General features: G+C 35.2%; 1 protein-coding gene across 1 annotated transcript; it reads left to right on the forward strand.

The window, feature by feature from the left end:
* The first annotated feature begins 1,363 nt into the window (after positions 1–1,363).
* On the forward strand, positions 1,364–15,834 carry MS4A13 (membrane spanning 4-domains A13). The gene is made up of 5 exons (XM_032415102.1): positions 1,364–1,498; positions 4,842–4,898; positions 5,827–5,946; positions 10,536–10,631; positions 15,229–15,834. Exons 1-5 carry the CDS (start codon positions 1,370–1,372, stop codon positions 15,289–15,291), a joined length of 465 nt encoding a protein of 154 aa, XP_032270993.1. The 5' UTR covers positions 1,364–1,369; the 3' UTR covers positions 15,292–15,834.
* The last annotated feature ends 1,050 nt before the right edge of the window (positions 15,835–16,884 follow it).

Below are 16,884 nucleotides of genomic sequence, written 5' to 3' on the forward strand. Positions count from 1 at the left end.
ATTATATAGGACAACCGCCAATTATAAAGGGAGACTATTTTTCAAGCTCACTTAAGAGTTGGAAAAGTCATGTGGGATTAATGTCCTTCATTCTGATGTGCTTATTCAAGAGATATTTACTGGGTTCCCACTTTTAGAGGCTGGTGACAACAGTGAGATAACTAAAGTCCAGGCTCTCAAGGATTTTGCTATCTAGTAGAGGATTTTCTCCCAATCAAATCCAAAGAATCTCTGAAGATAATGCCGTTCTTCCAAATTCGATGCAGAGGAAATCTAAAATTCTAAATCTATAAAAATGCATAAGATTGTTACTGAAAAAGTCATCTTTCTATAATAAAAGAGAATTCTCTAAAATGTATCTTTAATATTAGCTGATTGCATTTATGTGTTTTTAGACTACTTTACAAAGAGCTGGAACTATTAAAGTTAAAGCATTAAATAGCTTCCTATTAAAGTTTATATTAAGTAAAAATAGTGTATCCTCTGAAATTTTTACTTTTATTTTTTTTTTTTATTAAGTAGGCTCCACACCCAACATGGGGCTTGAACTCATGACCCTGAGATCAAGCATCACATGCCCTACCGACTGAGCCAGCCAGGTGCCCCAATCCTCTGAAATTTTTAAACAGTAATTAAAAATGTGATTCCATATATGAAATATTAGTCCACATATAAATTGAGAAATAAATTTACTGGCACATATTTACTTGGATTATAATTATCTTCTTACAAATTAAAGTTGGGTAATAATTCACCCCTCCACCAACTCATCCCCTATCCAATAGGAAGACCTTGTACAAGCAAGTCTACATTGGATATTCTTTGTATCTCTGTGTTGAACTCTACCTCACACCAGCATGCTTGTGATAAAGATACATACCAAATGTACCTTGAAGGCAAAGGTAAACCTTCAAAAAGATGCAAAAAGTAGTTAACCTTAATAATTACTAATATACAAGAATATATTGGATACATGGTTTCCTGCATCCATATAGATTAGTAACCATATTTCCCCCCAAATACCTTCAGTATTCTCCTTTCATGCCATTACTTGATAGGTAGGGAAGATAGCCAGTATTAAGAGTCAGATTGTCAACTATTTTATGGGAGAATTGACTAGAATTATTATTGAACAGTCTGATGCTCCACAAATGGTTGACTCCTATTTGGTAAACCTCAGTACTTCCTGGTTAGGGCTTTCCTTTGGGGCTAACCAGTCCAGAAAATACATGGTAAGTGCATTGCTATTTAACTTTTATCTTTCATAAAAGTATTGAATATTTCTTATAGTTAACACTTACTGGAATAATGTTATAAATTACATGGTTTTGGTACTAATATCATTTTCTTCTCACAGGCTCTCCAGATTATGATTGGCATATTTCATGTTTTCATGTGGTATTTCCTATTGATTTTGTATATGGGACAAATTAGAGGAGTCTTTGGGACGTATGAACCTGTAACTTACAAAACAGGATGTGCTTTATGGGGAATTATTGTGAGTAGAATATATTTATATGATTTAATCATTCAGTAAATACTATTCATGCCACTAGTGGAAGATAGGGAACAGTTAAGTAAATCCCATGTTGGTAATATTCAAAATCAAATTCTTTTTTTCAACACATGTTTTTTAGTACCTTTAACTTACCAGTGCTGTTACAAGAAATGTGGATACAGGAGGGAATACACAATGACAACCGTAGGTTGGATTGTCTTTAGATATGTGAAAGACAAAGAATCTTAACCATAATATCCATTAGCATGGTTAATTTTCATATTTAGGATCCTTAGCTTCTTCACACAATGCGCCTACTCACACATTTTCTAAATTTGTCATTACCTGCATTCTTTGGTTTCTAGACAGCCATAAGTTAGTAGGAAAATTTGAAAAGTATGGCATCCTCAAAGCTGAGTGAACAAATAGGGAAAGACAAACTATATTAAATTCTGTTATTTTGCCAAATAAGGCTGAGAATTGACCATTGGAGTTAGCAATAAATTTGACAAGTAGTTTCAGTGGAATGGTGAAGCAAAACCTGACTGGAGTTGGTTTAAGAAATAATGGGAGGAGAAGACTATAGAGACAGCAAATAAAACTCCTTTAAGGACTCTGGTGTAATATGGCATTGAGAAATGAAGTAGTAGTGGGAAGAAGTTTGGATCAAGACAAGGTTTGCTTATTTGTTTCAGTAAGTTGGAAGTATCATGTCTTTTACTGAGGGGACTGAGCCAGAAGAGGGAAAATCAATATGAAATAAATGGAGGGAAGGAGTGATTATTAGAATCCTGTACTGGGGTAAGGAAGAGGTGATGAATTTTAATACACAAATACTTAGGTTCATGGACAGTTCATCTCTAGCAGTGGATCTCAATTAGAGGTGGTTTTGCCCCTCAGAGGACATTTGGTGATGTCTGGAGACATTTTTGGTTTTCACAGCTGGGGTAGGCATCTAGTAGGCTGAAGCTAATATCCTACAAAGTATAGGTTAGCCCTCATAAGAAAGAATTATCCATATTTAATGTAAATAGTGCAAAGGTGGGTAACAGGATGGAAAGGTGGAGAAACAAAGAGAAAGGACAAATTTTGATAGGTAGGTAGATGGGATATTGGGAGCTTGTGGAACTTTTCTTCTGATGGCTTCAAATACCTCAGTGAATTAAGAAGCCAGATCATGAGCTGAGAAGGAGAATGGGATAATGAATTGGTTGTTTGAAGAGAGGATATGAAATAGTCACCTAGAAAAAGAGAGTGTATGCATTGTGGAAAAGTAGTTAGACTTTCACTAAGATTAAGAGCTCACTTAAGCTTTAGGAACAGAATGTGTGTAGTGAGATATGGGTCAAGATGGTTGTGTGTCTTTCTCAAGTCCTGTTTGGCTGCATGGGTTCAGGCATTCAGTGAGAAGGAGAACTGCATTTAATCAGGATTTGGGTTTAACCATGCATCTGTGATCAAACAAGAACAGTGCAAAGGAGTTGAAAGTGTATATAAGTGAGTGTAATAGTTAACCATGAAATTTAAGCTGGTGAAGTAGGGAATATAACAGAGAGGCTTGATTATAGATCCAGACGGGTTCAAAGAATTGTTAAAGTTGTGATACTACAGGACATGATGTAGAAAGATAGAAGCTGGTGGTCATAGTGGGATACTTGGAAATGAGATTTGAAAGATGTCATCCTTATTGGCAGAAAGAAGCACAAGAGAATGAATATGGGAGTGAGTGACTGAGCTAGGATGGGGTCAGAGGATTAGAGAAGAGAAATTCAAAGAAACATAAGACCCAGGTATTAGAAGGATCATAATCACACCAAGGTTTAAGAGGTGTTAGAGAGAGAGTGAGACAGAAATTAAAATCACCAAGACTAGAGTGACCAAGTCATCAGTTGATGACTTCAACCAGGCTGGATAGTGGTGATAGAATCTGATGACATTTGATTCAAAGCTGGAGGAGAGGGAAGGTATAAGGGCTAGAAGAGAAAATGGCCACCACTTGAGAGGGCTACAGAGAAAGCAGTGGCCCCTAGGAGATCCTCTGCCTTTATACATTGGCTCACAATTGTCAGAGCATTGCTTTAGAAAACAATAGTGAATTTGCAGACAAAATCCAGATAATGATTCATGTCCCTCAGTGTTTAATTGTACAGGTTATAAAAATAGCATGTGTAGGGCGCCTGGGTGGCTCAGTTGGTTAAGCAACTGCCTTCGGCTCAGGTCATGATCCTGGAGTCCCGGGATCGAGTCCCGCATCGGGCTCCCTGCTCGGCAGGGAGTCTGCTTCTCCCTCTGACCCTCCTCCCTCTCATGCTCTCTGTCTCTCATTCTCTCTCTCTCAAATAAATAAATAAAATCTTTAGAAAAAAAAAAATAGCATGTGTAGCTCCTAGAATAAATTATCTAAAATTTCAGTTAAATTTAATCCAATGCAAAACTGTCATAAACTTTGAAAGGCATTTTGTGAAGCACATGGTTTGGTGATCTAGCTGCAGTGCACTCCAGTTTATAATTCAACTTTATGTTCTTCCTTTCACTGTGTACCTCCTTAGAAATCTCAGCTTTTATTACAGAATGAAGTGCTGTGTGTGTAAATTTAAGTTATCCTGGAGGAGTTAGTAAGCTTTAAGGTTTGGCCTTCCTATAAATGGTATAGCATGAATGCTGTTTTTCCACAGATTATCATTTGACTTAGATCTTTGTAAAATCCACTAAAACAGATAAGACAAAAGGAATGTTCCAAGGGAAGTATGCAGCTCACCTTCAAACAATATGGCATAACTTTACACTTCTGGGAAATAGACAAAGTAACCTGGTGTGAAATAATGGAAACTCTTTTTAAAAAAGGCAAAAACATGAATTACAGTTATTACTTTAATAATGGCCACAGTCTCAAGAGATATATTTTGTACAAACACAGTTTGGAATAGACTCATGAACCACTTTTTTCACATTTGGATATGTATACAATAATTGCAATCAATGGCTTCATTTTATTAGGAAGGATAGCATTTGAAATGATAATCAAATGAGTTCAAAAAGCATGCACAGATATAAGCAAACTTGGCCCCTGATTCAGGACTCTTTAAGTCATCTTTGGTATACACCACAACCTGAATTCTGCCCACTGTCCCCTATGTTTCTGTGATTAGGGACCCAGCTATTAGCTTTCAGTTCATGACTATATGATGGAAACTTGTCCTGACCCCTTCTACTGAAACTTCTTTATATTTTGTTACTCTTGGTATTCTAAAAATAACTGACCTGGAAGAGGGAGTTGTTAAAAATACATCTTAAGTTTATGAGCATTATCAATGAGTATTTATAAATATGTTTTTATATCCAGTTTATCATTGCAGGAGTCTCCATACTAAGAGTAGTAAGGCATCCAACTCAAGGCATGGTAAGTGGAGATGCTTCGGGTATCCTAGAAATCACTTGTCACAAAGCTAAGTAGGTTTTAGTGAGTACCTAAGCAATGAAGGAATCTACCCTACTTTTAAAATAATTAAGTGAAAATCTAGGAGCACATAACTTAATGTAGACAAACTTTCTATATTAATTAGAATCATTATGTAAAAGTTCTAAATTTAAATATAGGGGTTTTTTTGTTTGGTATTCTACCTTATTTTAACATTGTATGAACTTTACTAGTGAAAAAATTTAATAGGACCTAATAATGCCTTTATATATAGATAAAATATTACTGTAAAACTTCATTTTCCTAACTACCTAGTTTGGGAACAGGATTATATCTTATAATAAGATAGAGGATCTGTCCAGAAGATCCATCTATGGTATAGATAAGATATTGGAAAGAAAAAAATCTTAAGACTCTTAGAGCTAAGAAATCAATGAGTCTGATCTCACAATTGTACAGATAAAAACATATCCAAAGATATTGATGGATTTCCCTAGAGAATGAAAATCCTGGATTAAAAATCATTGAATCTTATTTGGCTTGTTTCTACAAGCAGTCATTTTCCATCTTTTTTTGTTTCTTTTTCCATTTTACAGTGGATCTCCTTTTGTTCAAATCCCATCTTAACAATCTTTCTTCCATATGACTCAGAAGATTGTAAAATACATTTTTTAGCCCAAATGGAAGATTGATGCTTACTGATGTGATATTTCACTGGTCCCTCCAGATTAACTGGGTTTCACATAAACCAGGAAAATATTTGATTCTAATGGCAAGCATTCCAGCACCTCTAAAGCTTCAGAAACTAGATCAGAGTTTTGACGAAATGATTTTTTTTTCAGCAATACAAACTGTTTAACCTAAGTGTTTATTCAGAATATAACAAGCTTACCATGTATCTTCTTTTCAGATTACATTTGCTTTGATCATGAACATCTTCTGCATAATTGTTGCAGTTATTGCATCAATTCTAACAACAATTGAGTTGTCTTCTTTTAATTCCGTGTCATATAGGAATTATGGACAAGCAGTAAGTGACCATTCAAACAATTCTCTTCCAAGGTTTTAAAGCCTTTGGAGGTAAAATAAGACTTTTATTAATCTTCAAGAAATTCTTTGCTTTAAGTAGTAAGCTCTTGATTGAAAGTTTCAATTCAGAAGTAATTCTAACATGATTTTTTGGTAAATATTAATAGAATGTTTGAATTCCTGACATGCCCAATTAAAATAGAGCAAGTAGATAACGTGAAGGCTTCAGTGATAAATGTATATGCATTAGGCATGGGGTCACTGATGATTCTCTTAATGAAATAAATGTATAATCCTAGACCCTAAAACCATTCCCAAAATCAACAAAAGAATTCTGTTACTGATGCATATATTTGGAATTGTAGACACCTGGTAATTTCTGGTTTAACACAGAGCTTTTCATACACAGCCTATTTTTTTTTTAAGATTTATTTATTTATTTTAGAAAGAGAGAGAGCGCAAGTGGGGGGAGAGGCAGAGGGAGAGAGAATGTCCTCAAGCAGACTCCCCATTGATCATGGAGCCCAATGTGGGGCTCCATCCCAAGACCCTAAGATCATGACCTGAACCAAAAGCAAGAGTTGGATGCTCAACCAACTGAGCCACCCAGGCGCCCCCATACACAGCTTATTTTTGTGTCTCACATGAATTTTGTTTTATGTGTTCAAATGCTACATATGTGTGAACCTGTCTTGTTTCCATTTAATTAAATATCCAATCACATACTTTGTACCAGAGAAGTAACTGTATTTCTTCTTAAGATAGTAACATTCTCCAGTAAATGTGAATATCTTTACTGATATCACAACTGATTTATTTCAATTGTGTTGGCTTTAAATTCAGAATTACAGAATATTAGTGCTGCAAAGGACATTCAAATGAGAATACATTAGAGTAGAGCTCCTCTTTATTGTTGAACAACAAAACAAAAAATAGCAACTTGAAAGTTTAAATTCAAAAATAATTCTAATGAGAAGACTCATTGTAGATGAGGCATAATCTTCCTGCTCCCCCTACCTCAACTTTCTTCTCTCTATACCTGCACTATATTGTAAAGGGGCCATCAGTCAAAGGAATCCAAGCATGAAGAACAAAAGCCTAGAGGACAATGAAAGGATGAGAGAAGATGCAATAGTACCCCAAAAGGGATTGTGTGTAATGAATGATGGATTGATTTAAATAAGTATGCATCAGATTTTCCCTATACATTGTAAGAAAATTCTCCATTTTCCCTGGAAATTCATTCTGGGAATCTTCAGTTCTAATTTTGGTGGCAGAGATAAGGAAGAAGAATTAGGTTATTAAGTGGAGGATTGTTCCAAATTATATTGAACTGACCACTCTTATTCATAAGCTTATAATCATCAGTTTAAGATAATAATGGCGTAATTTCCAGGACTCTCCTTTTGCAAACAGTATTACAAACCACTGTAGACTGTATTTATCTGAACTCAGTATTAACGGTCAATTTCACAGTCTCCCAAATGCACAAGTTTCAGTTTTGTTTGTGGTGATTAATTACATGAATGAATTTATATATTAGACCTACAGCTCTAACCCACAATCTTCTCTTAGAGGGATTATAGAATCCTGTTCTACATTTACTAAGGCAGCCAACATTTTACAAGATTTTCCAAATGCCAGCTTTTCTAATATAAGCAAGCTGCTTGGCTAAACCCATAAACTCATCAAGTTATCAGTGTTCCCAGGTAGGTTCAGCTATCCCAAAAAGTGCATGCCTCTGAAACATACTTCTCTTATAGCAAAATGGTTGATATTCTAAATCCAGAACCAGACTGACTTTGTTCAAACACTGTCTTCAGGACTCACTGTATGTGACCCTGTGGACAAGTTTCTCAACTTCCCTATTCCTGAGTTTCTTTATGTGTCAGTAGAGAAAGTGCCAACACGTACCTGTGAAACTGTTTGTCTCCCAGACTCCAGGCCTGTTCTTCTAATGGCCAGCTTGATGTTTCCACTTCGATATGCTTCTGTTGTCACCATCTCAAATTCAACAGATATAAAATGGAAAAAGTTTGCCTCCTCAAAAGTACTGTGCTGCAAGACTCCCTTATTTCAGCCTCTAAAGCTGAAAACCTTGATGTAATCCTTCACCCTTCTCTCCACTATCTTCCCAATTACCAATTATTGCTTGCTTATTATTCACTTTAATTTTTATTAACTAGGACTCTCTTAGTTGTAAGTGACAGGAAATACAACCCAAATTGACTTAAGCAAGAAACGGGCACTTACTGACTTGCGCTGGACTCAAAGGCTTAAACCGCCTGTCGAGAACTCAGTCACTCTCTCCGTTGTTTGCCTCTTTGAACTTCTCTGGCAGATACCTTGCTATTTTCAGGGGCAGAATTTGAGAATAACACTAACAAATACAAGTTAAGGAATGTGGACAAAATGACTTTTTACAATCTTGGCAACAAAGAGGTCACCAGTACTTCTCAGCTAAAATGCTACAATTATGTTTCTGCCAACAAAATTAAATCAGAATTCTGATAAGGTAACTTGATATTTCACACCCCCTATAGCCTTTTCTTTATCCTTCTGGTACTATCATATACTCCCTATACCTGAGTTAAACTCGCTTTATCATTTTCTTACAACATGTTCATTCTTGCATTCATTTTTTTCTTCACATTATCAAACCACAGGTCATGTGATATGTATTTTAACTTTATTATTGTTTCTATTTTATGTCTCCATTTCTTAATTATTTTGTCACACTTTTAATTTATGCTATTACATTTTTTTCTGGAGCAAGATAAGTTACAAAAAAACTAGTAAATGAAAATTTAAAGCTGCTTAGAATGTTGCTTCCCTCCATTTTTCTCAGTCTTACTCTTATTTACAATGTCTTACCTCTTTATGAAGCCTTCCTGGATATGAATGGCTTAGGGCAAACCTCCTGTCCCCTAAAATTCCTGAGCAAGTTTTTATCCATTCTGACATATTTAACCTTATTATATGTTACCTTATATTATCTTTCTGTCTTTTCTACTTGAATATAAACCTTGAGAAAGCAGGAATTTTTTGTCATTTCATTCTTACTGTCTACTCCCTACCACCTAATAGTTTCTCACGTAAAAGATATTAAATAAACCCGGGGCACCTGGGTGGCTCAGTTGGTTAAGCAACTGCCTTCGGCTCAGGTCATGATCCTGGAGTCCCGGGATCGAGTCCCGCATCGGGCTCCCTGCTCGGCAGTGAGTCTGCTTCTCCCTCTGACCCTCCTCCCTCTCATGCTCTCTGTCTCTCATTCTCTATCAAATAAATAAATAAAATCTTTAAAAAAAAAAAGATATTAAATAAACCCAAAAACGGAAAAGGTGGAAGAGAAAGTATTGAAGGAGAGAGATTGTAATGTTATTCTTTCCAGGTCTGAATATCATTCTTGTCTTTCTATAGCCAGCACAAAAACTACATTTATTTTCAGGATTAGGACCAATATCATTCATCCTGATATGCAGTTGAAAATATCCTTCTGATCACAACAGAAGGGATCTGCTTTATTATCCCATCAAAATCATAATCACTGTATACTTCCAAGTGAGATGTTGTTTGAGGATTTACTCATCCTTCCACATCATGTTACAGCAATTTCTATGTGAGATTTTTATCACTGCACATACAAATTTCAGTAAGTCTGTAATTAGTAATAATTGTTTTAATACATGAGAATTGCTTGATAAAATCCCTCAGTAGCTATCTTATCACTGGAGATAGAGTCAAATCTTATTGACCGAAGAGCTTGGATAGATGCCGGGAATGGCCAGCAATCCCTGTACCAATGGATGAATGATGACTCCAAACTTCGCTGTGAAAGAGAGGAGAAGGCAAGGGGGTCAGTGCTCAGAGATGAAGACCCTTTGCCCTTCTATTCTCCCACTTTTATTCGTCCTTCAGGATAATCATAAATCTTAATCACTGTTTCTTAAGCATGTGATGTGTGACAAGGGGTCTTACTGCAACTAGGAGGATCTGTTTATGGGAATGATATGATCTGCTAATCTGCATGTTCTACAAGTTCTGCTAAACATAGCCTAGGGGACAGTGCATACACCTCTTAGATCACAGGGCAGCTGTTTGGGCTAAGAAGGCTTCGGGGAAGGCAACTCCCCACGGCATTCCTGTGGCAGAGTGGTCACGCAGGCCTCAGCATTCCAAAGGCCTATGCCCTTCTCCGAAACCTTCGCTCACCCCCAGTGGCCTCTGTGTTACATTTTAGCAAGCCAGGTATTATGGATGATTTCATGCTCTACATTAACCCCAACAGATAGAGACTCTGTCATGAAGAGAATAATGAGAATGAAGAGTTGTAAGAAGTGAGACAAGAATGCTGAGTGATGAAGACCACCAGTGGAAGCTGAAGATAATGAGCTGGGGGAATTAAGGGTAGGAAAAGTGGAGTGGAAGGCAAAGTAGTAGAGATGACTAGGGAAGTCGAATGGTGAAAGCAGCTTATTTATTTTTCCTATTTTCCTTGACTCTCATAGTAGGAGCTCCTTCTGTGAACATATTTATATTATACTTATTAAAGATAATAATGCAAGATTTCTCCCTATTTTCTGGTTTCAGAAACTTGGAAGGGAAGTTTCACGGATTTTACTGATGTCTTACCCCTTGGAATTTTCTATTGCATTAACATACTCAATCTTTGGCTGTATTGGTTTGGTAAGTGTTTATCTACTCTGGCAAATCAAGAGATGCTGATTTCTAGCACATACAATCTATAAGAAGATAATACAGTATGTTAGAACTCATGAAAATGGAATATGTCACAATATTTCCTTTAAAATTTTCCCTTATTTTTATTGGTTATAAAGTTATGAAAGTATTACACGAAACTATAAAGTAAAATTATAGAGTAAAAAGTTATTGTCCTCTTACTGTAGTCCTCATCATACCCACCCATCCAAATCTAAACAAAAAGACACAAACACACAGACACACTATACACAGTTTTCTTGTTTACTAATTGTGTGATCAAATTCATATTGTTTGTCACGTGATTTTTCTCAACTATCATAAACATCTTTTCATTATAAAACAAAACAATACCTTTTAGTAGCATCATACTTTTCCTTAGTATTTATTTTGACATTTTTTCTTGCTGCGTCTTTAGTTTTTTCCAGTTTTTTTTTATTATAAACAATGATCTTTACGTGTACGACTAAGTATTTCTGTAGGTATTTGATTCCTAGAAGTGTAATGACAAGTTTGATAACATCCCTAAATGCTGTAATAATACACAGTACTACAAAAGTTTATGAGAATGATTATTTTATACAAGCTTTAAAAAAAACTAGATATCAGGGTACCTGGGTAGCTCAGTTGGTTAAGCGTCCAACTCTTGATTTCTGATCAGGTCATGATCTCAGGGTCATGAGATCAAAGCCTGCGTAGGGCTCTGCACTGGGTGTGGAGCCTGCTTAAGATTCTCTCTCTCTCTTTCTCTGCCCCGCTCCACCCCACTCTTGCATGCTGTGCTCTCTCTTTCTCTTTCAAGAAAAAAAGAAAAAAGAAACTAGATATCTACATTCATTCATTCATTCACAAATATTTATGGAGGGCCTACTATTTACTAGGCATTATAATAGGCACTAAGGATGCAATGATTAACAAGACAACATCCCTACCATCAGGAAGTTTCCTTTTCAGTGGAGAAGAAAGACAATTAACAAATAAATATATATCTGTATCTACATAAATATAGATATATAGTTAGGTATGTATAAATTATAAACAATGATCTTTACATGTAAAACTAGTAAGTATTTGGATTGGATTAAAGCCCACCCTAATGAGTTATTATTACTTCATTACTGTTTTAAGGACTCTATCTCCAAATACAGTCACATTCTGAGGCACTGGGAGTTAGGACTTTAACATATGAACTTTAAGGGGACACAGTGCAGCCCTTAACATGGTGTTTAAGCAAAATCTCTGACCAGTCATTGGCTGACTACTTATGCTGACCAGGGGAGAGCCCCATTAAACCAGTCTTAAAAATAAAAACATGAATTTAAAAAAATGAAAAACATAAGTAGATATATCAAAGGCCACACACTGCAAGGGACACAGACTCCACAAAATTAGTACAGGCAAGTCACAAAAGGCAGTAATAACAACCATTCTGGGGGGAAGATAAGGGAATCAGAATCCAGAGTCGCTACACTATATTGTCTAAAATACTCATTTTTCAACAACAACAATAAAAATATGACATGCAAAGAATAGGAAATGGTGACATATACACCTGAAAAAAAGCAGTCAGTAGCTACAGTTTTTTGGGGGAAGAGAATGACAAATGTTGGGCTTCACAAACAGAGACTTTAAAGAACTAAAGAAAAAATGTTAAAAAATGAACATGTTAATTAACATTAACATTAAAAATGATGATAATGATTCATCAAATAAGAGTATGAATGTCTATTGCCTTGATTGTGGTGATGGTATCATGGTATCTACATATATTTAAATTTGTCTAATTGCACCCATTAAATACGTACAGTTCTTTGGATATCAGTTATACCTCAATAAAGCTATTAATTTTTTTATAAATAATAATATAAATAAAAGAGATGCTAATTATTAAAAAGAACTAAATGGAAATTCTTTAGTAGAAATACAGTTGCCGAAATGAAAAACTCACCAGAGGGGCTGAATAGCAGACTTGTGCTGACAGAAGACAAAATTAGCAAACATGATAGAATGATATAGATCATCCGATCTGAAGAACAACAGGAAACGGAAGAAAAATTAATAGTGCCTCAGAGATCTTTGGGACACCATCCAGTACACCAACGTATGTATAAGAATCCCAGAAAATGAGGGAACAGGAAATATACTTGAAGAAATAGTGGCCAAAATTTTCCCAAATTTTATGAAAAATATTATTCTGCATATGTAAGAAGCTCAATAATCTCCAATTAGAATAATCACAAAGAGATTCACTCCTAGACACCTGAGAACCAAACTGAACTAAAAAAGAGAGAGAAAATCTTAAAAGCAGCAAGAGAAAAATGATTTCCTGTACAATAGAACCACAGTAAGATTAACAGCTGACTTCTCATCAGAAACAATAGAGGCCCGAAGGCAATGAGATGGCACATCAGAGTGTTGGAGGAAAACAGTCAAGCATGAATTCTGTATCCTTTAACTAACATTCAAACACAGAAGGCAAATAAAGACACACACAGGTGAGCAGACGGAGAATGCGTGGCTGGGAGAACTGCCTTACAAGAAACACTAAAGGAAGTTCTTTAAAAAGAAGTGATATCAGATGGAACTCAAAAACACATGAAGAAATACAGAGCATCAGTAAAGGTAATTATTGCAGATGACTATAAAAAACAATATAAATATACCTTTTGTGCTTCTCTTAACTGATTGAAAAGACAGTTGCATAAATTGCACTGGGCCCACCCAGATAATCCAAAATAATTTTATTTTAAAGTCATGTTATTATCAACCTTAATTCCATCTGTCACAACTACTCAGCTTTACCTTATAGCATGAAAGCAGCCATAGACAATATATAAATGAACGGATATGGTTTTGTTCCAGTTAAACTTTCCAAAACACGTAGTGAAACGGATTGGGTCCATATTCCAGAGTTTGCCAGCCCCTATTCTATAGATATATATTGTCTCCTTTTTCCTCTGAAATTTTAAGAGATAAGATTATAAAATTAAAAACACTGTATTGTTGAGTATATAACATGTAGGTGTAATATATATGACAATAATAGCATAAAGGAAGGTGGAAGTAATAGAGCTACATGAGAACGAAGTTTCTATATTTTACTGGAATTAAAGTAGCATGCACCTGAAGCAGTTTGTGATAAATTAAGATGCACATTCTAATTCCTAGACTAATGACACTAAGAACACTCAAAAAATATAGTAAGATAACAAAGAAATTAAGATAATATACAGAAAGTATTAATAGGCAAAGGAGGAACATTAAAAAACACAAGACCTATAGGAAACTAATAGCAAGGTATTAGGCATAAATCCAACCATTTCAATAATAACATTAAAATAAAACTAGACTGAGATATTCATTTCCTGACAGAATGATTAAGTTTCAAAATACAATTCTAGGTGATGATAATGCCGATGGATAAAAGAAACCTCTCACTCCTACTTGGAATATAAATTATTACAACTTTGAAAACTTTTGGGGCATTATTATGGAAAGTTGCGCATACCCTATCAGTAATTTTATTTATTTTTTATTTTTTTAAAGATTTTATTTATTTGCTAGAGAGAAAGTACAAGCAGAAGGAGTGGCAGGCAGAGGGAGAAGCAGGCTCCCTGCTGAGCAAGGAGCCCGATGCGGAACTCGATCCCAGGACCATGGGATCATGACCCAAGCTGAAGGCAGACGCTTAACCAACTGAGCCACCCAGGCGTCCCAGTAATTTTAGTTTTTAGTATATACCCAACAGAAATATGTGTGCATATGTACTAAGATACACTTCCATGAAAATACCAATATATTCATAATAGTCCCAAAGTGGAAACACTGCAAATGGGTGAATATATTGAAGTATATTACTCTAATAAAATTCTACATAGTAATTAAAATGAACTATACCTATACTTAACAACATGGATGACTCTACCATATATAATGTTAAATATAGAAAGGCAGACCCAAAGAATGCCTACTTTATGACTCCATTCAGATGAAGTTTGAAACCAGGCAAAACTAAAGCTGAACTATAATGTTTACAGAGAGATGCAAGCTAGTAAAACTGGAAAGAAAAGAAAAGATTAATTACCTAAAGGTCAAAATCACAAGTTACTTTTGGAAGGAAGAAATGGGTAATGGGAAATATCATGATAAGGTAACCTTTGGGGTGCTGGCATCTGTTCATAGTCAAGAAGAATTTTTTGTTGTTAAAGTTTGGAAGTATGCCAAAAAGTCACAAGTGTCTGGGGCACCTGGGTGGCTCAGTTGGTTAAACATCCAACTGTTGATTTTGGGTTGGGTCTTGATCTCAGGGTTGTGAGTTCAAGCCCCACGTTGGGCACCACACTGGATGTGGAGCCTACTTTAAAAAAAAAAAAGTTACAAATGTCTAGTAGGAATTAAGAAAGTGGGTTGAAGTATAGTTGGGACACCAAGAGGACACATGGTACTTTAACATTTTATTCTATAAACATCAGCACTTTTTATTTTTTAAAAAACTAAGTATTTGTTACATGTATGATCTTAGGAAGCATGATATGACTTATAAGAGGTTAATTTTTTTTTTCAGAGTCATCATCATAATGAAGATACTCTCACAGCTGTTACAGAGGAAGCTGAGAGCACTTTTTAAAAACCTTAGAAATGTGAGATTTTTCCTGGTGCTCATACCTGATGTGGGCATGATATCTGTATAACAGGGCTGCTACAAAGCCCACAGATTTTGTGCAAAAGAAAATACAAACAAGTTGGATTTTTCTTCTTGGTATTCAAAAATTTCTCTGCACATATTTTTGTAGGCTCCAAGTAGAAAGTTTTTCCCTATTTAAATATATTATTACAGGAAAAATTTATTTTCTAGGTACTCTGAACCTGTCAACTCTGTCTAACTCTGAAGCTGTCAACTCTCCCTAATAGAGCTTTTGTAAGAGACCATAAAGAAAGATTTGTGATTGTCTCTAGAGTACAGGCAATAAAGACTTGGAGCACTATACTATGTAATTCTCAGGAAAACTTTAAATAATTTATGCCCCTACAAGAGTACATTTCAGTATGAGTTCTTCTACCTGAACTAGCTTCTACCTGAACAAAGTGTGAATCAAAAGTCATCCAACTCATAATCCCTTCATTGTTTTTCTTTGACTGCTCCTGTCCTCATTAAAGTTCCTTTCTGCCCTGAAAGTCTCTACTGTCTTTCTTCCCTTTCATTTCCCTGGCTTCTTATTTCTTATCATTGCTTGGATCATCTGTTCAAGCTGCTTTTCCGTAGTAAGGAGAAGTTCCCAAAAATCTGTTCTGAATTCAGATTCCCCCTCTCTTCTAATAGGGAACAGAACTTCAGAGAGCCTTGCTCAGCAGTATTAATCATGCCACTGAGTTCATGTAGCTCTCTTTTATTTTTTTTTTTATTTTTTTTTAGGCTGACTCAAAAGGCTTTTATTTTTAACTATTTCCTATATTATAAAATGAGATACATATCCTGCCAATGTAAAGGTCCTCATTGCCTTTTATTTTATTTTATTTTATTATGTTATATTAATCACCATACATCATCAGTTTTTTTTTCATGCTTCTGTTAATATATGTATCACACTGCATAGTCTTGATTTGTTATCTCTTTGTTTCTTCCCCTAAAACAAAAACTCTTTGTGGTGAGGTCCCTTAATCTTTGATACTCCTGAGTTTAATATAGTCATTGGCACGCAGAAGACTCAGTATGTGTTGAACTGATAGACGTAAGCTAAGCACTGAAATTCTTAGACCCATGAAATCTTTTTATAATATTAGGTAACAACTGGTGAAACGTCTTGAAAGACAAGGTAGAAAATAAACAAACAGCAGCACATTTAAAATTTAAATTATAAACTAATTTTTAAAATTATTATATATTACAATATAATATAATTTAAATTTCAAGAGGTTTCATCAGTTGTGTGATACAGTGTGATACATATATTAACAGAAGTATGAAAAAAATTGAAGTAGCACAGAGGAGATAACAATCCTTTTGTTGGAAAATAAGAGGGAGAGGGAATAAAGCTTTATGATGGATACAGCCTCTCAGCAGGGGATTAATCCTAGTTTACAAAGCAGACTGGAAGGTGGGAAGACATTTCAAATGAAATTAGCTCATGCAAAAATCAAAATGTGAAAAAGATCATAGTATATTTCAGTAGCTAAAATAAATATATATCATTAAAACAATGACAGGAAGGAATAGGTCAAG

The sequence above is a fragment of the Phoca vitulina genome, unplaced genomic scaffold (assembly GCF_004348235.1).
Source record: "Phoca vitulina isolate PV1807 unplaced genomic scaffold, GSC_HSeal_1.0 scaffold16, whole genome shotgun sequence".
Lineage (NCBI taxonomy): Eukaryota > Metazoa > Chordata > Mammalia > Carnivora > Phocidae > Phoca > Phoca vitulina.